The sequence below is a fragment of the Empidonax traillii genome, unplaced genomic scaffold (assembly GCF_003031625.1).
Source record: "Empidonax traillii isolate 1590-97213 ecotype Southwest subspecies unplaced genomic scaffold, ASM303162v1 scaffold8:size5222938, whole genome shotgun sequence".
NCBI lineage: Eukaryota > Metazoa > Chordata > Aves > Passeriformes > Tyrannidae > Empidonax > Empidonax traillii.
The window spans coordinates 2,635,802-2,659,902 of record NW_020955201.1 but is presented as its reverse complement, the minus strand read 5'-3'; the positions used below and the strand labels follow the sequence as shown (position 1 = coordinate 2,659,902).

The 24,101-nt window shown below is 40.4% G+C and overlaps 1 protein-coding gene across 11 annotated transcripts in view; it reads left to right on the top strand.

The window, feature by feature from the left end:
• The window catches only part of IQGAP2 (IQ motif containing GTPase activating protein 2), a 127,720-nt gene that overhangs the window by 16,140 nt on the left and 87,479 nt on the right, over positions 1 to 24,101 (top strand). For all 11 annotated transcript variants that reach the window (XM_027882856.1, XM_027882821.1, XM_027882816.1 and 8 more), the window contains exon 2: positions 5,913 to 6,012. In XM_027882856.1, coding sequence (XP_027738657.1) covers positions 5,913 to 6,012 — 100 coding nt within the window. The remainder of the gene's footprint in view (positions 1 to 5,912; positions 6,013 to 24,101) is intronic.

Here is a 24,101-nt window from a genome sequence, read left to right as displayed (position 1 = left end):
TTGTTTGTTTGTTGGTTTTGTTTATTTTTTTTGGTCCCTCAATCCTGTCTTTACAAATTCTATTCCATCACCGTAAGAGGACTTTGTTCTCTCCATCATCTGTTATGTCTTGTGCATTGAGCTACCCTGTTGTGGTGCCAAAAGAGCCCTCCTTCTCCTTGCTCACGTCTCACTGTCCATGGGAAAAAGTCTCTGGTGGCAGGAAATTAAGGGGGATTGGCCCTGAGAAATAAAAGCCTCTGTTCCTTTCTTTGCCTTCTTCAGTATAAGAAGTCCTTTGGTAAGTCTGTAGCGAATGCCTTATTAAAGGGTCTGGCTGCTAGAAGCGGCCATGTGTTGTTCTTGAACTATTACAGATAGTCATATGTCTGAGTGCAAGTGAATGACCAGGAAGCCTTAAACACTGTTGTAGGTTTTGTAGGGTTTTTTTGTTTGTTTGTTTTGTTTGTTTGTTTGTGTTTTTTGTTTGTTTTTTTTTGTTTGTTTTTGGTTTTGGTTTTTTCCCCAGCCTCAGTTTTTAAGATAACAAAAACTTTGTTTGGGAAATGGTTATCCCTGAATAACTTAGCATCATGCTTCATAAAGCTTTATGTAATTTTGTATTCAGAAATTGAAACAAATGTTGCTTTTCCTTGCAGGCTATTTCGCCACATGTTACAGAAGTTTTAAGTTTAGCATAATTTAAAAGTACAGTCTGTGGATCTGTGGGCTAATTTGGAAACTGTTGCAAATTAGACCTGTAAAACACCTCTTAAAGTAAACTCAAATGTAAACTACTGTGACCTTAAGGGAGGTGAGTCCTCCCCTCCATTCCAGTCTCATCTGTAGTACTGTGTCCAGTTCTGGGGCCCCAAAACATAAGAAGGATGTGGACCTGTTAGAGCAGATCTGGAGGAGAGCCGTGTAAATGATCAGAGCACTGGAACACCTCTCTTGTGAGAAAAAACTGAGAAAAATAGCATTGTTCAGCCTGGAGAAGTGAAGGCTCTAGAACATCTTATTGTGGCCTACAAGAAAGGTAGAGAGGGGGATTTTTTTATAAGGGCATGTAATGTTTGGAGTAGGGAGAATGGCTTCAAACTGAAAGAGGGTAGGTTTAGATTAGACATTAGAAAGAAACTCTTTACTGTGAGGTTGATGAGGCACTGGCCCAGGTTACCCAGAGAAGTTTTGGCTGCCCTGTTCCTAGAGATGTCCTAGAACTTCTACTGCAAGGTGTCCCTACCCATGGTGAGGAGTTTAAAATAGGTGATCTGTAAGGTTCCCTCCAACCCAAACCATGCATCAATGATAAATTTCCAGTAAACTCAGGGTTGATGTAGGTTAGTTCTGTGACTCCGGGACCTCCCAATTTCTTGCTGTGGATGTGATGTGAGGGTTTACTCTCAACTGGACAACATTTACACATCCAGTACTTGATCCTCAATTTTTTTTGTGTAAAGTGGCCACACCTTATGTGAACCTGAAATTTTGATTCTCTCCAGACTGTTAGTAAGGTCATGGCTCCGGTGGCTCTTGCTCACCTGTGCTGATTGTTAGTTTCAGTAATAATACTGTATCTTATTAAAGAAGTGGTGACCCTATTTTTGAAGGCTTATTCAAATCCAGAGGGTTGAAATGCCTTTGTGTTGTTTGTTAATGTGTAGTTACTAAGCCACTTAGTAAATCCTGCATGCGCCACGTTGACTGCAGGCACATGAATCACCTTGGGTTGAGTTGGCAGCTTGGTGGTCACCAGCTGACACAGCTCCAAGTATTTGCCAACAACTGGAGTGTCTGTCTTGGATCAGAGTACAACAGAACATTTTTGTAATTTGTAACCAAAGCCCAAATATCAACTAGTCCTATCTACTGCCTACATGGGATGATTTTAGGTAAAGATGAGGGGGGCACCTAATTGCAGTATGTCAGCTGATGGAAGATCAAGTCTCAGTTTATGAAGTCTGGGGGATTTGTGCTAAATATGTGGAATAAGCATATGTAGGAAGTTGCTAGTAGAATATAACTTTATTTCCACTGAATCGGTTGTGGAAAGAATAAGAAAATTGGTTCACTATACTGACTGCCAGTGTTAGGTGTGGCTTAGTACTGCTCACTGTTCCATGTGTTTCATATACACTCTTCCATTAGTGCTTTTTCTATGAAGAAATATCTATGAGTGAACTTGGAGTCTTACCACACACATATTTTGTGTCTACTGAGTGTTGGCTAACAGGGTGACAACATTTAAAATTAATTGAAATAGAGAGCTTTTAGGCAAGCATTTTTATTACTTCTTGTCAGTAGTGCAGACATATTCTTAACATTCCCTCTGTGAGAGAATATTTTAGATTTTCCCTCTCAATTTCAACCCAAAATTTACATAATTGATTAATTTAATCATAAGATGTTATTTAGATGCCTCTTTCCCCTGTATAGCTGTGATGTAGTGTATGCCTAGTTCTGTGGTATTTGGACCTTTTCAGCTGCAACATTTTGTCTATGAATGTCCTCAAATGAAGCCCAGCCTAGCTTACTCTGCCACATAACACCCTTTACTGCAAAACTCTGTTCCCTGTGATCTTACCATTACCAAAAAGTTACTGATACAGCAGCAATGTGTTTATTCTTTCATCAATTTTGCCTGTTTTCTGACTAATACTTGCCCTGTTAAGCACAAAGGCTGAGCTTTCTGTCCTCAAACCAAGCGTGTTTGTATGTTCAGCTTGGGGTGGCTGGCATGACAGATGCTTTCAGGGTGTTTGAAATTATAGAAAGCCATACACAGGGTTCCAGTCAAAGACTGAGGTCTTTGCCAAAATATATTACAACGGACTAGACTTTAAGAACCTAAGCCTTCAAAGTAATTACCTCTGCACCTCAGTCCTGAGGCCACATCTATCCTGCAGGTAGTCATTTCTGTTTCTAAAATTGTGTCTGTAACCACTTTTGATGTAATAACATAGTTGCTTTGAAGTGAGTAATTGCTGGAAGGGGAAGCGTGTAATCGAATTTATCGGAAGCTGGCACTGCAAGACACTCCTCCCAGCATTACCACTGTAGGTGTTGATGCTCCCTGTGCTCTGTATTTCCAGTGCTCAGATATTCAGCCTGGAAACTTCAGCTGCTTTGGCCCTGACAGGAAAGAAGTCTGATTTCCACCCTTTGAGCTGCTGATATCTCTTCCAGACAGGATCTGGCTTTTCCACTTCTCAGTGTCTCCAAGTTACTTGTTCTTGACTCTTGCCCTTTTCTGTCCTTCTTGGAGGGTTTCCTGAGCAGAACAACTACTACAGTCCCATAATATCTGTTACTGCCTTCATCTACCTTCTGAATCAATCTTTGCAAATAATTTCAATGAGAGACTTGAGGTGGGCCAGGGCTGTTCAATCTGGGATTTCACCGAGAATAGGAGGTGCCTATTAATGTGTAGATCCAGAACTAGACTGTAAAGCATTAGTGTTATTTAGGTTAATTCCTATAGTGATACTTATCAAATGGGTCATGCGGTTTTCTTTCACCTACCTTCAGACAAGCTACCTTTTTTGCCACTTTTCCTATGGCTGTGGTAAGTTGTGTTTGGAGGGCAGGAGTAGATGGCTGTTTAACACATTAGGAGGAACAGGGCTTGGGAATTGTCACAGAGGATGAAGGCTTGGTCCAGTCCCACTCTAGCTGACAGGAAGGAGCGTAGCCCACTAGGACAATCAGCTGGGATTTTCTGATGGCATTTGTTTTCATATTTGGGTCTCATAGCTGGGGAGAGCTTTTGAAAAGTTTGAAAAGTGGCCTTAGAGCTCAGTGTTGCAAATACTAAAATGATATATTAAGTTTCAGTGTGGTGTTTCATCAATACTTCTCCCTCACTCTGGGGAGTGAGGAGCTCTCTACAGCTCTGTCAGGGCGTGGGAGCAGCCTGTCCTGGATGTGCTGACAGCGGTGTGGGTAGAGCAGCCTCCATGGCCAGTTTGCCTGGCTGAGTATTTTGCTGTCTGCATCTCATGTTTGCCTCTAAACTAATGTTTTGCTTCATGGCAAGTGATAGCCTGATTACAGTGTCTGAGAGCTCATTTTGGAGTGAGTCACACTTATTGAAGCTGCCAGACTTAAAAGAAACTCTGAGCAAGACATGAATTTGTTTGATCAGTGTATGAAACATCTGGGTAATTAGGAAGAGCAATGTTAAAAGCAAAGGAAGATGAGAGATATCAGTGCCTGTGGTGATTAAAACTGAAACTACAAAGCTTAAAGCAGCTATATGAGATGTTAAACATGTGGTAGCATCAGTTCAAAATGTGGGCAAGTAGTGTCACTCTTTTTGTGTCCTCAGTAAAGGCACATGGGATTTTTTGTTGTTGTTGGGTTGGGTTGTGGTTTTTGTTGTTGTTTTGTGGGGGTTTTTTTGTTTTGTTTTTTGAGGTATAGGCTTGTATGTGTGCAAATACTTGTAAAGCACAGAGTCTTGCTGGTTTAAAGTGCTTTTCACTTGAGTTGTCTGCTTCTGTTACCAGAAGGTGTTTACCCACTTCATGAGGCAGTTGTATTGGGGAAGAGCTGAGAACGTGCTGGTGACATGCTCAGTGTGTGTGGGAATGGAACTAGCAAAGCATGTTGCAGTGCATTTGAGGAGGAGCAGGGCCCATGTTTTTTTTTACTAAAGATGTGTCTTGATGTGCTCAGCTAACCAGCTTGTGGGCTGCCACAGAAAACAGCTGGCCCAGCCCTGTGTTTCCATCCCCTCCCTTGTGCCTGTACCATCGTGCCTGCAGGTGCACAATGGCTCAGATCACAGCCCCAACCTTCCTAGAGATGGGTCTCTTTAGCAAGGACTGCCCTTTGTTCTGCTTCACTGATGCAGCCGCAGGGTTGCCAGCTTTGACACCAGAGGTGATGTGAGTATACGGCTGAGAAATATGAGGAAGGGCAGGACCAGCTCTTTTCACAGAATCATTGAGGTTGGAAGAGATCTTCAAGATCATGTAGCCCAACTGTCAACCTAGCACAAATAGGTTGTAATTTTGGTTACTGGTTTATGCTGAAGGCTGTTTCCAAAAGCCTCACCTGCTGTGGCTTAAATTCAACTAAAAGTCAGCACTCCTGTATGGTCCTTCAAATTCATTGCTAGAAACATCTGGAAGAATTGCAGATGTGCTCACAGAGGCCCTCCGTACCCTACAAAGAGAGGGAGACCAGTGACTGGATAGTAGTTGTAAGTAATCAGGACCATTTGCAGCTGGAGAAGAGCATAGACATACTTAATAGCCTGGGAGAGTGCTTTTATGGGAGTGATGTGATTGCAACAGTAAGTAGGAGATACCACAGCTGACTTACTTGATGATAATGCTCATCATCCCTCAGGAGTGGGAGGCAGCTCAGCCTGTTGTAGTCTCATGGCTTCCTGAAGCTGCAGCCAATTCCCAATTTGTCCTTGAGATACCTTTGCAGTATGTTGCTTTCATTCCTTGCTCAGGCTCTACTTAGCGTGGGGCTGCTTCTTCCTCTGCTTGCCTTGAGCTTCTTCATTGGAGTTGTCAAAGTCTTCTGAGGATGTGGGAGGGAGCCTTTGCTGGCTCCCAGGCTCAGCCCTACATGTTTGAATGCTCCATCCTGCCCCCAAACCAGATGATGGCCTAAAAGCAACATGTCTGAAAGAAGTGAAACTTGAGGAATTCACCATAGAGAGAACGGCATACTCTTGGTGAGTATGCCTTTCTCTCTATGGTGAATTCCTCAAGTTTCATTTATAATTCACTTATAATATAGTGCACAGAGATATTTATATATCTTTGTGTACTATATTATAAAGGGCCTCCTTTAAAGAGAAGTGATGACTATTTTAATTACTCTTCTTCAGTAATTTGCCCAGGTTCTCAGTAAAATTGCTCTAAAAATCACCCCGACTCGTGTAACTTGATATCGGTTTCTGTTTGCAGCTATTGTGGATGATGAAAGGCTTTCTGCGGAGGAAATGGATGAGAGGAGGCGTCAGAATATTGCTTATGAGTATCTGTGCCACTTAGAAGAAGCAAAAAGGTAAGTTAATGGAAGCACATTTGTTCTTGGCCTTTAAATAAGGAAGTTCAAGCCTGTTGTTTTCTTGAGCATTTTAATTTTTAATTTAACATCTTGAATTACTTGGATTAACTGAATGTTGGAATTTCATAGCACTTAGTATGAGAAACTAATGCACAATGTGAAAAGCCTGATTCAAAGAAGGATTTAGAAAAAAATCAAGACATCCTTAAACTTACTGTGGTGTTCATCCTCAGTGAAAGTAGAGGCTGGGTACTAAAACATGAAGCTGTGGTTTTTTAGAAGTTGAGACAGACTTATGTGACTAACTGGGGTAAGTATTTTACTCCTGGCTCTGTGGTTGTGCTCCCTTCTTGGCACTAGTGCTTGTGGAGAGACTCAGGTTGCTAAGATGGCAGAAAATCACCTGGGCTTTTACTGGTTTAATAATCGATATCATCTCAGTGTTACTACAGTGCTAAGTGCAGGAAGGGCAATAAGACAAGATGTACTCTGTTCTTCTTTTAGTTCCTCTAACTCAGTGGCCAGCAGTATTCATCTCTTGAAGCAATGGCCTGTGATGAAACACTGATTTACCAGTGTACAGGGATTTGATCACTTTGTGCAAATGTACTGTGCTATGTATACTGCGTTTTCAAAACAAGTATTCAACAGCATTTTCATAATGACTGAGCAAGGAAACAAGGTGCAATATCCTGGTGCTTTTGAAGTAGCCTGAAGTGCTTCTATTATTGTATGTAAAAGCATATTTTATATTTAGTCTGGTCAGACTTTTTCGAATATGCCTATTATACTCAAATTATTGCCATGGAAACCACTGATAGTGTCTTGCTTGTGCTCTGCATTTGTTGATGATGTTGTTTTTAATCATAAACTTAATTTGGATGACTTTCCTAATAGTTTCTATTGAGAAAAGAAAGCTTGAATTCTAATTAGTAGTGCATACTATGAAACCTTAGTGCAATGACAAATCATAGGACCTTTGTAATGGACTATACCAGTGAACTTCAGCTGGGAATTGACTGTTAAATGATGCTCTGAGCCTTGTTTCTTCACAGTTTCCCTCATGATAGCTGCCACTGGTTTTGCCCAAGAGGCTTTGTTATAAAAATGAGCCATTCTTGCTTCCTTTTCACTACGCTGTCCCACTTTCTGTAGCAAACAACATTGATTCCTTTGGTCTTCTTTCCACTTTCCTCTGCAGTGTGATTCCCTGCTCAAATATTTAAGATGACAAGTGTCTTACTACTGCCAGAGAAGACTGTCCTGCTCTGAACACTCCTGTTGCCTCCATTGTTCAGTTGCAAGAGATTGTCCTCAGTCAGCTGAGTCAGCTAACTATGCTGGCAGGCAATTCTTAGCTCTTTTGCTGAGTCAGTTTTCTGGTGGTTTAGTGAGCTGACTGGTCTGATCAAGGGGTCAGAGGAGAATCTGTGGTGGCAAGAGAAAGGGAGTGGGGTGCAGCTGCATATTTGAGAGAGGGGAGGGAGCAGGTCTGACTTGCAGAGATGTTAGATCAGCTCTACCATCTCTGGAAATGTCAGTGAGTCAAGGTTTGATTTTACTCAAGGTTTCTATTTGATATGTTGCAACTTACCTACCAGCTGTCTTATGGGAATTAGTCTCCAAATACAACCTTTTTTATTTCTGTTGCTATTATTACTAGTTTATTGTCCTGGCTCTCATTAACCTCCCCCTTTCACAGGGCTACTTGTCACTTTGAACTCAAGTCCTCCAGTTCATTTGAAGCAGCTCCTGTGGTGTTTCACAAGGAAATGTGAAGCTATTTTTACAGTTAATGCCTTAAATTAGCAACTATTATGAGTAATGCCCTCCCTTTCTTTGTGTTTATTTTCATAAAATGGATTCATGCTGCTAGCAGATTTCTAGAAGAAACACTTTTAGCTCTGCCAGCCCATGATGGGGCTTCATAGCCAGAACAGTTACAGAATTTTTAGGTACCTACATGCATTTCTGAATCTCTGTTTAGAAAATCAGAATATGCTTGTCATGTTCATGAGCAATGCTTACTACTGCATGAGATGGGGATGAATTTTGCAGTGTAGGGAGCCTTGTACTTCCCTTATCAAGGGATTGGTCTGTCATGGGTGGAGCCGAGTGGTGGCCCAATGTTGCTTGATATCCTGTCCTCTGCCTCACCACACTGGTCCCTACTGCTCATCAGAGAGGAAAGGGTGGTGATATAGGGTGTGGTGAAGGCTCTGGGAGTGCTTTTGGGTTGACAGAGCTGCTGTGGGGGGGAAGAGAGAGTGTGAGGGAAACTTCACCCTTCACAGAGCATTGTTGGGATAATTTTGTTGCACCATGGCACTTTGTCCTGAGACACTCTTACTAATGTGAAAACAATGCAGCAACAAACACAAAGCTTGTAGAAACAAGTAGAAATGCCTGTGTCTCATAGCTGTGTAGCCCCCATCCCTCATTCCTCAGGAGGTAAGCAGTGCTGTCCAGGGTGTCCAAGCTAGTGCCAGGCCTAGGCTGGGGTGTTTGAGGTGCATGACAGTGTTTTCCTTAACCTTAATCTGGCAAAACAGGAAACATGAGAAAATGCTGTATCTGTAGCACAACTGCTCAGTGCACAGTTATTACCTCTCTGTGTACTTGATTAGAAGTGAAAGACACTGATGTGCAATCTTTGTTCTGTACTTGCACAGTTACAGCATTTTCTTTATCACTACAGAGCCTGAATATAACCGGGGACTCTGGAAAGCAAGGGGCTCAGAGTGCAACAGGGCTGTGATTCAGTCAGCAGCAAAATGAGACCAGCTTGGGAGGGCTGAGTGTAGGATGAACACTACTTCACAAAGCATGATGGATCTTGCCCTTCAGCTGGGCTGAGGGAGTGGTTTCACAGGGTCCAGCTCATGGACTGGCTGTTCATAGAATCACAGAATGCATTGGGTTGAAAGGGACCTTAAAGATCACCTAGTTCCAACCATTGCGGCATGGGCAAGGACACCTTCTACTAGACCATGTTGCTCCAAGCCCTATCCAACCTGTTCCTGAACATTCCCAGCAGTGGGGCATTCCCAACTTTTGCTGCTGCTGAATGGAAGGGTCCCAGCTGGATGCTTGTCTCTCCTCCCCAGAGCTGGAGGAGCACCTGAGGGATGCACAGGGCCCCTTTTGCTGCTGTGTACTTGTGGCAGTGGGTCTGGGTCAGAGAAGGCAGGATGATGCCTCCAGCCCCATTGTGAAACCACCTGGAGCTGTGGCTGCTGCCTGCTTGCTTGCAGCAGTATCCTCATGAATGAGTCTTAGGAGTGGGAACTGCCTTTATGACATATAATCTCTGTCCTGAATACTTGGAGAGGACTTTTTGGTATTCAGGACACTATGGATATCAATGGCAATTTATCCATTCACTTGGCAGCTGCTGAAATACACTGTTTCAGCAATATATTCAGCAAATACTGTTTCAGATAATCAACCGTGTGCACATCCAATGTGTTTTGACCCATACTGAAGAGTAATCAATACTGAAATAAACAATACATTGCAAAGGATTGGGGCAGAAAAGGGCTGGGACAGTACTATGTCAGGAGTTATGTTTTGCTTCTTACCATATTTGTAATCAAAACATTATTTTAAAGGAGCTCTGCATTTTGAAATTCCAGAGTTAATTAAACAGGTGAAGAATGTGTACTTTCAGCTGCTTTTCAGACCACTCCTTGCACACTTAATTCCTGTAGCCCAGCTTTAATGAAAACTTTGCAAGTTCAACAAGAATGAAGAATCCTGTCACTGGTAGCTGATGCTTCTGCAAATGCCTTCTGTGTTAGGCACAGTATCTGTTAGACGTATACAGCCACAATGAGCAGGCTTGTAATATGTGCAGAGGCCAGTAATGTTTGCTAGTGTTATATTTGATAGTGGAGAAAAACCATTTTGTTCTGTTAGATTGCTGGGCCCTTTTCTCCTAAAAATCACACATCTAAAATGAGGTTTTGGTTGCTTGTATATATATTGTTTGATTTATTACTTTTGCCTTTAGAGAAAGTTTCTTGCATACTGGAAAAAAAAAAAAAAAGGGGGTCAGCAAAAAATGCATAGTATCCAGCGTCCCTGAACTTCTAAGAAGAAAAAGTCAAGCATAAGCAATTAGGAGTTGAGATTTTCTCACTTCAAACAATACCGCAAAGAGAAGCCCTCCAGACTTTACTCTGATACAGATCCAGTATAGTTTGGAAAATTATTCTATTAAATAAGAAGGGTTTAACGTGGGCATAAGCAGCTGTCACAAGCCCTAATGTCTTATTGAATTAGATTAATGTTAACAGATATAATTTACCGCAATGTCCTCCTTTCCAAAGGAAATACTTAGTACATCAAATTCTACCTTTGGCTTCTGCTGTTCTTCTCTCTTTGCAGACGTGTAATTACTGCACTCTAAAGGTAATACAGATTTGAGGGGTTTAAATTGTGATTGAAGCTTTGGCATATAAAGCAAATCAAGTCTACAGTAAATGTGTTGTGACTGGCTAGAGTTATAATCACCCATAGTTAAGCAGATATTACTTTCCTTGACTTCTTAGAAATTTATACATTCTTATGCTAAGCTTGAATTTGAAACATGGAAGGCCTTATTTTACTAGCTTTGTCTCTCTCTGCTTGAAAGGGAATGCACCTTTTTTCTCAAAGCATATGCTACAATTTCATAGCCAGAACTGCTAGAATTTATTTTTATTTTTCTTGCTCAGCTGCTCAGTAAGGCAGGAACTTGTGTAAAACATTGAAGGTTTAGCTTCAGTGTTAGGGCAATGAATACATGCTGAAGGAAAACTACTGAGGAAATTTCTTTTTAAGAAGTATTTTTTTATTTTGAAAATGTAAGTTCTCATTCTTTCCCAACTTTACTTTCCCATTTTACATTCTAAAACTTGCCTTCTTCGTAGTATTGTTTTTCATTAAATTGGTTTGCAATGGCTAGTTGCAGTATTAGTCAGTGATGACATGACTGTTGGAAGCTGCTGTATAAAAATGTACATGCAATTTAATATGCTTAAAAGGTCAAACCCTGAAGTGCTTAATTGGCTTCAGTTAAAGCCAACAGTTTTGCAGTATCATAGCACCACAGAAAGCTAAAGTTGCCAGGACTGTGGGACTATGGAGAGTGGCTTTGGAGTCCACCATGTTTCTGGGCAAGGTACTGGGGTACTACAAAATCTTGGTACTACAAGTGAATTTTGCCAGGTTTCATACTGCAGTTTCTTCATGAGCAAAATTGTGGCAACTGTTCACCCTGGCTCTCATGAGTGAATTAATATTACTCAAATGCTTTCAGACTACAGGAAATCTTTAAAGTGCTGTGCTTATACGTAAATGTATAATATCATAATTTAGCTGTACAACTAGCTCACTGTAGGCAGAAAATATTAAGATATTTTTTAGTAACATGTTTTTTCTGGGTTTGTCAAAAAAATCTGGGAGTGGGAATCTGTTGTAGATTATGAATTTTGGCTTATCTACCCCCTCTGCTTTAAGCTGAATACAGTAACAGTGAGTGTGGCTGGCAGCAACTCTGTGAAGGCCAAGTGTTTGAAATGAGAGTACTTCATGAGGTAAAATTTTTTGAAGAATCCTACTTAGCTGGAATATACTCATTGCTTAAGTAGCTTGGTCCACCCAGAGGGATTGATCAACAAGTACACTCGCTGTTTCATGTCTTAGTCCTCAGCATACTAGACTGCCAGCTATAGGTAGGACAGTTTTTTGTTTTGGCTAGTTATACAATATACAACTGTGTGGATATACCAGGGTTTTCATATGCAGCTGTCAGCAATATCAGTCAATCCAATAATTGCTTGGATAGTGATATTTGCATATGAGAAGTCTTAACAGTGAGATCTGAAGGAGAGAGAAATGTTTGTGCTGTTTTCTGTACAGGATGCATTGACCTGCTCACTGGCATGTTGAGGTAATTTGTGCACATGTAATGGGTCATTGCTCAGTCTGTATAGTTGCAGAATAATGATGCCGGGTAATGATGGATGTGACCTTTGTTTTTTGTAGACTAGACCATATGGCACTTGTTCCATAGCATGCACTGAAGCTAATAGTACAGTTTCTTCAGAGCCCAGTTAGTTTTCTTAAAGTTTTCCACCTTTCTTTTAGGCACCACCCTCTTGAAAAACAAATTGGGATTTATTCTATTTTTTAAATTTAATAGTGACAAATTTGAAGTTAGGTCATACTCTGCTACCCTTGTATTGGTTGTAGTTTGTAGGTTCAGCTTCAACAAGAGAACACATGGCATTTTCAGTTCTCCTTCACTTTCCCCTTTGTAACTTGGATTATCTGTGGTGCAACTCAAAAAACCTTGTACTCCACCCACAAAACTAGGTGCTTGTCAGATCAAAGTGGTGGCTTCATTCTGCATCCTGGGTAGCTCCTAGTTAGTATTAAGCATGACCTGAGGTGGCCTCACCAAGGTAGCAGCAGCAGTTGAGATATTACATTACTATTGAGAGCATACCAAGGAATAGGGGTGCTGGCACTGTGAGGTAGCAGAGGTACTTTAGGCTTGCACCTAAGGGAGTCATAGGAAGTTGCTGTTGGGAAGAATCTGTGACAGTACCTATGGGACAGAAGGACATTCTTTGCTTAGTCTAAAACGTTGAAGCACTGCTCTTAACATTAGGGTAAGCTTTTCTCTACCGTTTGAACTCTGCTCAGTACCTATTTACCTGAGAGCAGCCATGCCCTTTGCTTCTCTGTGTGTTAATGATGGAACAAGTGATGGCATGTGTGCTGTGTACCCAAGTCACCCACGCTGGTCTACGGGCTGTGACAGTCGCATGCTGTGTAGCTGACCAGCAAAGTGGTGCATATTCTGCCTGGCAGGTATCCCATAGGACTGTATCCCTAGTGTAGCATTCAAAAACATAGTCATGTGTCTGTTTGCTTTGAACCGGAGAAGGAATTACCTGGACTGATGGAATCTGCTTCTTAACAGCTCCCTTGCAGGAGTGTACTTTTCACATGCTAAGATCCTTCTTTCTCAGCTGTCATGTCCTGGAGAACTGTTGATCTTTTGAAGAAGTGTTTATTCAGGCTCTGGCAGAAACTGCTGTGGGGAAGTATAGGAGGCTCTTCATAGATCAGAAAAGATAAGGCAGCAGCTGTGCCTGGTGACCTTTATAGCACTACTTTATACAGACCACTACTGCTAGTGAGGTGCCCACAAGTATGTGATAGTAGGATATCACTGTACTGGATAAAAAAAAAAGTGTTCACAGGAAACATGCTTCCAGACCAGGAGGCCTTTGCTATTACATTGTGGATCTTAGAAATCCACATCTCCACAGCTCGCTTAGCTAGTGCTTTGAGACTGGAGATCCTGAAATTGGTCTAATGATTGTTGAAATTAGGAAAAGAACTAATGTGCCACTATACTTCCAGTTTTGAATTGGAAAAGCAACTTAGAGAGTGGAGGGATCAGTGCTCACTGAATGTGCATGTGTGACCTTGTGTCTGGCTTTTGCCTTCCAGTTACTGCAGGCAAGTACTTTATGGAATAAAGAAATTTCTGAGGGATGTAAATCTGTGTTCCTTTAAAAATCACTTTTCTCGCCAGTATCTCAACAATTCACAGACTGGAGCAGGAACACTCTGGCAGTTTGTACCTCATATCTATAGAAATGGAGAAATGCTGAAAACTGCTTTTCCTGTTGATGTTACTCACTACAGACCATATGAATCCTGTGTTAGTAGATAGAACTATTGCAAACCCCAGTGTTCCTCACCACAAGATGAGTGGCAGTCCTCTGCAAGGGACTCAACTGCTTTTTTAAAGTAACACATGGTCAGACTTACAACCAAGCTGGTTAGGTTTTGGGGTTGTGTGGCTCAGTGTGTGCACTGTATGGTGCTTTTGTATGCTGTTGCTCTCAGTGTTTCACATGATTTAATAAGTATGACTTTCTATTCACCTGCATTTAAATTCAAGCTTCTAGTAAGAGGTAGCTTATAGTAGTGTCCCAGAGTTGCTAAGAGCCTATATTGGTCTTGTAGGAGCTTGTACATTTGTCAGAACATTCTTGATGTTCTGAGGCTGCTGCCATTTGAGGCTGATAATGTGACAGCATTCATAATTGCTTTTGCTTTTTTTTGTTTATAGGCATGTGCAGGCCTCTGTGTGGCTGTGTAAACCCCTCAAATTCTTTCCACCTCACTCAAGTTAGGGAAATGTGAAAATGGTTCTGTTCTTCACTGTTTGCATATTTTCCCTCTGCCCATGTTTCTTCCAATTGCTTATGCACTTTCTGTAATTGAGAGGAAGGGAGGTTCCAGGGTAATCTCTTCAATCCCAGATTTAACACCAACAGAGGAGAAGGTTCTTTAACCTAAGCTATTCCCTGAAAAATTTAAGTGATGTATCTGTTTTTCAACTAAGTTGCAGAACTGGCATGCATTCTTGAATTAATACAACTTAAGGTAATTCAGTTGAATGTTTTCTTTAAAATGCAAACAAAAAGTGTTCCTTGGCAAGATTTTTATTTTGCAGTTCCAAATCACCTAAGATGGTTGGTGGTTTGAGATACTAGTGTGTGTGTAGATAAAAAAAAAAGCTATGGAATTACCTGTTTTATGAAAGGTAAATGGTTGCACAAAATATCCTTGCCGTAATGGCCCACAGTGCATATGTTCAGAATTATCCTTGTGTAACTCACAAAATGAAGAGGCGAGATACTGGTTGTCTGCTTTGGCAGTGGCAGCAGGAAGTAGCCTTGAACATTTAATGTATTCCACTGTTTTTTCTATACTCTACCATCATTCCTGACAACTAAGGCCTGAAAGTGGTTTCAGAAGCAGAGACTAAGCTGTGAAAGGGTTTTTAGCCTGACAAATTTGAGTCTGCGGGAAGGGTTGTAGATGAATCCTCTCAAGTCAATAAAGGGAGCTGCTCTTTGGCAGGAAGTGCTGGAAAGTATTTCCCATAGCTTCCAGCTACTACAGATGCTAGGCAGGTTCTGGTTTGGAAGCAGAGACCTCTGTTCTCTGTAAGTGTAGAAGCTCTACTAGCTTGAAGGTGAGAAAATCTTGCAGGGTTGGGGTTTTTTTTTTTTATTTATTTATTTATTTTTTATTTTGTTTTATTTATTTCTTGTTTTGGGGGATTGTGGGTTTTTGTTTGTTTGTTTGAATTTTGTTTGTTTGATTGAGTTGAATTGAGAAATGTTGGCAAGTGAGTTGTTATTGTGTTACTGACTACAGATTTATTCTGGTAGAAAGACAGCTAACTGCATGTCTATTTTTCCAGCTATCCAGAGGACAAACAGCTAGCCTGCCCTGGAATGAAAGCTCATAGATTTGCAATAGTGAAGATATGCTTTAAAGGTGTGCAGCGAAGGAGTACTCTTCCTGCTTTCCATGGCAGCAAAGATGAGAGACCAAATTCTCATCCTAGTTTTTATTGCTCTCACCTGGGTTGTTACACCTTTTGGGTAATTGGTAATGCATTTGCCTCACAAGGGAATTGATAAAACTAGTTTGACAACTCAAGCTCTTCTGCCATCTGTAGTGTGTTAATTGTTCCTGAAATCTGTTACCATCAAAGCAGAGGTATGCATTATAAAATTTGATGCAGTAATTAAGAGTGTAAGAGGAACTCTTGTAATGAATGAAATTGACTTAAAACCAATGCTTTTCACTAGCCCTATTATTCTGCTCCCTAAGTCTGCCTGTTATAGGGCCAAAGGCAGAATTTGTCCACTATGGTAGTAAAAGCCACAACGATTCCTGCAGGGACACGTCTGCAACTGTACAGGAATTGCCCTGCTATGTCATAGGTATACTTAGGACACTGGTGTGTTTTGTTTTCCAGTGGGTAGAATAAAAAGCTGTGGGAACAAGGAGAGAAGGGGAAAAGGTTCACTGGAGATGTGCAAAAAGTACCTCAGACAGGAGACTTGAAAGTGGGAGAAATTTGTGGAGGGCCATTACACGCAGGTTATGGGCCTTGGCTGCTGCTCCTGGGCTGTGAGGCTGGGTGGGTGTATGGAGGATGCCTCTGCATGCCAGCCACATTTGTCCACAGTGCAGTCTTTCACTGGCAGAAGGCATCAGAGCATCAACTGCATCATAAGTTACACTCTGTGGCAGGAATGCCTTTAAAACCTGGCTGTCAAACAGACTGCTTTAAGATGGGTAAACAAACATCTATTTTCTACACCTTGTGGCTAATCCCTTTTCCTCGTTAAAGGAACAAAGCAATGAAATGATGTTACATCAGATGTTAAAAGTTGGAACATCTCTTTTTCCTGACACTTTCCAAGTTGCAGATTGCATCCCCTCTCTTGCCATGACCCAAGGAAAGCACAGTGAGCTTTACTCAAGTATGTCTGCATTTGCCATGTCTGATGCACAGACTTGGTCATGTGGGATTTACTTTGCAGCGTATTTGGGGGAGTGCCAGCCCTTGGTCTCAGCTGCAATCTCTTTGCTGGAACAAAGTTCAGTGGGATTCATGACTGTAACTGGGTTTTAGAGCTTCCCATTTTTCTGATTAACTTCTACAGAATAGGGAAGTGTTAACTTGTTACACCCATTAAACTTTGAAGCACACTGTGTTTGGCTACTTACAAAAACAAAAATCAGAACTCCATTTTATGTTGAACATGAGAGATGGAAAAACACGATTTTGTTGTTTTGGAGTTTGTTGTGTGGTTTTTTTTTTTTGTTGTTTTGTTTTGTTTTGTTTTGTTTTTTTTCCCTGAAGTACTGATGGCACTGAAAGAGATGTGTTTGCAGCTTTTCAAATTTTTAATGTATGTTTTACAGTCTTCAGGTCCTCTGTTTGTATCTCCTTTCCCTTTTTTTCCACAAGAGCACTGATCTTACCTAGAGATTAGCATAACAACTAATACCACAGTGTCTACTATCTGCTTTGGGGATAGCTTATACTTTAGTTGAAGTTGTGGTAAGTGTAAGGTGAAGTATTGAGTGGTATTGGCATACCTTTGTTTTCAGTTTATAAAGCTGGAGATGCATTCTAACATCCCTGCTGCTTTCTGTCTCAAGAGAGAGAGAGACCTTGATCTGCTTTTTCTAAATAAATATAGTTCTGTTGTTATTTCAATGTCAAGATTTTCCTTACTTCCTCAAGGTCAAAGTTGTATCACATGATGGTTAGTAGCACATACTGTTCTTCTTAGTGAGAAGCAATAGGAGAGAATATACTTTAAACAGGAATTTATCCCAGAAGTCTTATTTGTGAGCTTAGGTATTTCTACTATGTTGAGGAGAAAGTAGGAGTACAGGGAGACTTCTCGCTATTTTTCTAGTATCTCATATTTCTTTCTTGCCAGAGAATAACACAAGTAAGAAAGATGGTGTCTGCTTAAGTTTTTCAGTACCTGAAACTGGCAAACTCATTTACTGTGGTGGTTGCTGGCTGAGATTGCAGTGGTATTTTCAATGTCAACAGGAATTATTTTGCATCTTAGGAAATCATAGAATATCTTGAGCTAGAAGGGACCCACTAGGATCATAGAGTCTAACCCCTGGACCTGCACAGGACAGCCCCAAAAATCATACCATCTTCCTGAGAGCATTGTTCAAATGCCTCTTGAACTCTGGCAGGCTTGGTGCTGTGACCACTTCCCTGGGGAGTCTCTTCCAGAGTCCAACCTTAAAATAATAATGAGGATGTTAAATAGCATTTTCAGACCTTTGTAAGGATGTCTAACAAAATTTTGAACTTGCCCATTACAGTGCTCAAAAGGACTAGGAAACCAAGGCTAACTGGAGGTTTTAACAAGACTGACCTTTAATAACCTGAGATGCCAAGGAAGAGGCAATAGACTGCAGCTGCTGTGCTGAGACCTCCTCTGAAATCTGTAAAGGGTTCCTTATGTACTGAGCATTCACTGGCATCAGCAAAGCTGTTACTTGTTTGTTCTACTTCTGCAAGTGGCGTCAAAATCTTGTATTTGATATTGGCAAAATATTGTATTTGATGCATTTTTTGTTTGGATTCTGCTTTAGTGCAGAAAGAATTTGATCTGTTCATCTCTAAGCAATTTCATTTTCTTGTTGTTTGTCTTTAGATTTCAGATAAAGAGCTGAACTCTGCTGTTGCTTCATAGGCTTCCTAAAACCACTAATACCTACATTGCAGTGCAGAATTGTCATCAATCGATTAGTTTTCAGCACATTCAAAGGTGAAACATGCATGCAGTGCTTCTGACTTAAGTCCATGTCAAGATCTATGTGTTTCAAAAGAAGCCACTGTCTCAGGGCAGAGTTCACAGGGCTCTACGGTTATGTTTCTGTGCTGTATGAACTGGGTGTCACTAGAGAAATTGTATCTCTTCAGTGAAGATCCTGCTTAGCTGTTACTTTGATAACATAATTAGATTAATAATTAATGTTGAGTGTGCTGTGTGGCCTTTTGCACGATGCAGGACATGAACAAGCATGACTGTTATTAAAGACTGTCTCTGCCTGCAGCATACCAAAAGCTTATGGTCCATCAGCAACAAAAAAGCATAATAAGAAATTTGTAGACTGTTTTTGTTTTATTTGAGTCCTTTTGTCTTGCTTACAGGAATGGTAGGGAGAGAGAATGTGAGGTTCACTTGGGGATTTTCAAGGATAAGCAAATTCCTTTTGACACCTCTTTCTTTTTTTTTCTTTTTTTTTTTTTTTTTTTTTTTTTTTTTTTTTTTTTTTTTTTTTTTTTTTTTTTTTTTTTTTTTTTTTTTTTTTTTTTTTTTTTTTTTTTTTTTGGTTTTTTTTTTTTTTCAACAGTTGATGAAAATAAAACTGCTATGAAAATGGCTTTCTGGTGTTCCAGAAAAAGAGGACACCAAAATAGTCTTTCTTTTTTTTTTTTTTTCTGTACACCAAGAGACGGATAAAATAAGGTGAAAGAAACAATTTTTGTAAATGCTTTGACAGCTTCTTGTGCTTTTGGCAGGCACAGAAAGTGGTCCATTTGTCTATCTTTATAAACAAAAAAATTTTGAGCTCATGCCTGACGTCTGTGCTGAGACATCAAAGTAATAACTTGTTCTTGTTGGATTTTAAGTGTTCCATTTCTCAATTTCATTTCAAGAGGCGGTTGAAAGAAGTTCCTCACCCTTCTCTGTGGTCACTTTCTCCTTTTAGACATTTGTTTTAGGCCAGGTAATTGTGCTGGGACATACAGTGTTTTGAGAGAGCTGGCACTTTGCAGGGGGAGCATGGGTTTGATTCACTGTCTCTAGCAGTGGAAACAGATACATAAGAATAATCTGCAGCTAGGGTTTTCTTCCTGCTACTGCAGAGAAACGTCTACTTTTCTCAGGACTGGGGGAGCAAGGATTTGGGAAAAGTATGTTAAAATTTGTTAGATGAACTAGGTGTAAAAATATTTGGTGTGAGGCACTCAGCTTTTTTTACTGCTGCTGTTAAAATAAGCATGTGTCTAGTGTAAAATGGTATCACCTCAAGGCAGTGAATCCTTTCACATGGGTGCTTACTAGTAAAAATTCTGTCTGAGAAGCATTAGAGCATGCAAGTGAAACAAGAAAACTACTTTGTTTAGAAGTACAGATTTGGTAATGTCTGATAAAGCACTTTCTAAAATAACAGTTGTTAGTGCTTTTGCACAATACTGCTTTCATTCACTTCTGACATTTAAACACTGAAATACTATTGAGTCAGTGTTTGCAGAATGTTTTTGTGGTGACCATATTACTCTGAGAAGTCTGATCACGGAGCCAAAAAAGTGAATAACCTCAGGCATCTCTTCTCCTGCTGTATCATCTGTTGGAAAATTTCTCTCAAGGCACACATTCAGAAATCGTGATTAAGTACCCTGACACATGTCCTATAAAGTGGCTTAACGATTTTAAAGTACAATTCTGCCTTGAATAGAGGTCATGTTTTAAAGGTCAAAAGTGCTTGAGCTGGTGATAAAAATGAGCCTTTGTTGTAAATCACTTCTGTTAGTTATGTGGGCTTATGGTGCTATAAGTAAAGCGTACTGGGTTTTCCTAGAGCTAAGACTTCTAATTGGAGTTTATTAATTGAGGTAAGCCTGTCAAGACAGATTAGTGACTTATTATTTGATCTGCAGAAGTGTCTCCTAACAGCTGCAAATAACAAGTGAAATAGCTTGTTGTCCCATGGTAGATTTTTAAGGTTGGAGACTAGAAGAACTGTTTTGAATTATAAATTCGGCATACTTGCATGAAGTTGAAAATAGGAGTTGAAGATGAACTCCTGCACTTTCCTGAGTGAAACTATAAGAAAGGCTCAGCAGGTGCTTTGTAGTGATCCAGACCTGTTCTTCTTGCACTGGGAAAGCACCAAGATACATGACAGAAGACTAATAGTTTTGTTTCATTTGACTTGATTGTGTAGTCAGTAGGTTTAAAAATTTTCTGTTAGGTGAATGGTAAAGAGCTATGTGTCCAGGTCTCTAAGGAGCCCATTAATACCTCTTTTCTAAAACTTAAAAAATACAATCTGAAAGGCTTAACTGTTTACATGTTCATTTCTGTGCCTGCCCTGTTAAAGTCAGCAGCGGCTCTCTTCTTCTGGTATTAAGAATTACAGCTGGCAAGTCTTTACTTCTAATTCTATGTGTTGGAGAGACTAAAGTGTTTTTAATACAGGCCTGATGCTAGCAGCTGAAATCATGGAATCATAGAACAGTTTGGGTTGGAAGGGACATTAGAGATCACCAATTTCCAATCCTCTGCCATGGGCAGGACACCTTTCATTAGACCAGTCTGGCCTTGAACACTTCCAGGGATGGGGCAGCCACAGCTTCTCTGAACATCCTGTTCCAGTGCCTCACCACCCTCACAGTAAAAAGAATTTTCCCATTATCAAATCTAAACCTACTCTCTCTGTTTTTCCCTCTTGTTCTGTCATTACATGCTTTTATATAAAAACCTTGTTCCAGCTCTCTTGTAGGCTCTCTTCAGGTACTTGAAGATTGCAATTAGGTCGCCCCTAAGCCTTCTCTTTTCCAGGCTGAACAAACCCAGTTATCTCAGCCTTTCTTCATAGGAGAGGTGCTCCATTCCTCTGATGATCCTGGTGGCCTCCTCTGGGCTCACTCCTGCAGGTCAATATTCCTCCTCTGCTGAGGACCCCAGAGCTGGATGCAGCACTCCAGGTGGGGTCTTGCCAGAGCAGAGGGGCTCAATCTCTTTTTCTGCCACTTCTTTCTTTCAACTTCCGTTAGGTCTCATACTAGAAAAGTGCTTCACTAACAACTGAATATATAAATGTACAGATAAGGTGGGCTAAAGGTTCAGATTTTGACATAGTTATTACATTGATTTAATCTCTTTTTTTATAGTTAATCACATTGATTGAGGTCTGTCTTCAACATGCTTTTTCAGAGAAATGCTATTTTTCAGATACCCTGTGTGTCAATGGTGTGAACAACAGTGAACTCTGAGTGACCTACTTAAACAGATTAGGGATGAATACAGTGAATATCCTGTCTTGGTGTATATAAAAGACATTGCGCAGTAAGTATGGCACTGCTGTAGCACACATGGCTTTCTGCTAGGCAGGCAGAGAATGAAAACTTTTGAACCTGGTGCAGTGCTGATGTGTAATTGTGTATGTCAAAGCATGAGGTTTGGATGAGGAAATAACAATACTTACATTGATGTACATTGTAAAAGAAATAGGTGAAAGATGTTCAGATGTCCCCTCTGATAACATTGCAACCAAATGGTTTAATCAATAGCGAAGAAGGGAAAGGAAAGATGAAAACTATTCTAAGACCTGACTGGTTGCTTCTGTCCCATAGCAGGGTCTGAGGGTTGGAAATAGAGTTGGAGGGCAGTTCCTTAGGCACCACTGAAAAAGCCTGTTCTTGAGTTTGAAGAAAGTTTGTCTTGCTGCTCATCTGCTTTAGCCTCAGGGTATGTCCTGGTAAAATCAGCTGGCAAAGTCATGAACAGTCTTTATGGCAGAAATTAGACCAGTATGACATCAGACTAATTGAAGTGTGAGCTTGAAAAAAAGGAACTAGATGAAGATCAGAAGCAAATGTGTTTTGATGGTGTGTGGGAGTAGTGGTGACCCATGCATGGAGAAGAGGAACAGCTACAAAAAATTCTGCAAACCAGGAGCCTGCCCCAACGGGATCACAGTCAAGCAGTCCAAGAAGCTGGAAAAGTAGTGACAGAGGAGGAGATGGGGGCCTGAGGGTGGTTTTTTGGATGAGAAGATTCTTCAAGGGATAAAAATAGATTGATTCTTTCCTCCTGAGGCAGGCAGGAGGTGGTTAGAGAGCAGTGCAAGGCTGTGCTGTTAAGAAGCGGGCAGAAAGGGTTGGAGTTTAGTGTGATGAGACTTATCTTTCTTCACTTGACCTGGCTGGATCTGTGATGAAAGGAACTCAGGTTGTTACATGAGGTACAGGGAGCTGACAGCCTGGAAGACCACCAGGTAAAACACATGTGTCCTGTGGAGAGCTTCTGATGGTTGCCAGAACATAATTTTACTGAAATCTTCTTTCAGTTTAGCAGGTAGGGTGGTAATATCTTATATAATGCTAAGAACTGCAATATTAGTAAGGATTATCATTTAAAAAAATATTCTTTGCAATTTTCAAAATTTTGAATCAGTGCAACCTAAACATTACTCCTCCCTCAGAACAAGTGCTGAGTGCTCACTTCTGTAAGGATGAGAAGATCTTTGTTCTGCTCCATCCAGATGTTGAACTGTAAACCTCCAGTCATGCTGTAAGCAATGATTTGCATCTAATAATGAACTGCTAAAGCACACTGTTGAAGTAGTTTAGGTGTGCTTTAACTATCAACACATTTATGATAGCTATGTGGTTGTTAGGGGATCATAGCTATGTACTTTGTAGGAGACTTTAGCTACGGAGAGGAGAACAAGGTCTGCCTATCCTTGGCAGTGCTTTTCTTGGGGGGCACAAGGCATGGTAGCTATGCCTTAGATTAAACAACTTCTAAATGTGCCATATTAAACAATTTGTATAACCAAGATACCTGACAATCAAATGGTAATTTGCTGGAGTAATTTTGACAGTTGAAAACATGATGTTATATACTTCAGTGTGTTATGGTGGAGTTGGTTTCGAAGATGACTATTATATTTACAGTGAAGGATTGAATAGCCAAATAGATTGTTCACAGGGAACAGGACAAGACTTATCAAAATAGTGCTTGAAGAATGGAGACTTGTGCTATTTAGAGAAGCATGGTTAAAAAACCATCAAGCCAATGAAGCAGTTTGGAAATGGGAGAGATAACAAAACCTAAGAAGTCATCTAAACTTAGGATGAGGATCATTTTTGGGATGAACGGAGTCTGCTTTGTCAGTATTTTATACTGACCTGGTTAAATCTGTGACTTGTGAATTGTCTAAAAAAAAAAGTCATCCAGGCAAAAGTTCATGTGATGTATTCCCTAGATCAGCTGTTCAAGATCACTCATTGCTTCCTACTTAACTTTGAATCTGTTCTTGATTGGCTATTTGCCGTCTATGAGAAGCAAATGTGAAATTTAAGTTCTAATTATTGTCTTGTGTTTTTCTTCTTCTCTTATTTTGACTTTTCATGGGAGGAAAACTTAGGACAGTTGTCTTACTGGAGATATATCTTGTGCAAACCTGAGCAAAGTTTCCTGAGTAAAACATGAGTATACCAGTTATTCTGATTATGCCAGTTGTTCTTAACACTGAGAAGGAGAATATAATCTCTGCAAGAATACTGAGCATTTCTTTACGCTGTTTCTCTTTTTCTATGCTTTCATTTTTTAAGGAATCTTAAAATCCAAGAGATTTTTTTCTTACTTGCCATTTACTAACTGATGGAGTTTTACTCCCTTGTATGCACAGCATACCAGCTGTATCCCTTATTCAAAGGCTTTCTCTCACTGCTGTCTTTGCCATCTGCCTCAAACTGGTATGCCAATTTTCCAGTAAAGCAAGCTGAAAATCCTTGACTACTTTGGTAGTCTGAGCAATACATAAAAAGCCACTTGTGAGCTAGTGGCAAACATGAAAGTTGAAGCATTCTCAGGGAAGCATCTTTTTAAGAAGCACACTTTATTTTTTGGAAGGAAGGTGGCTGTGATATT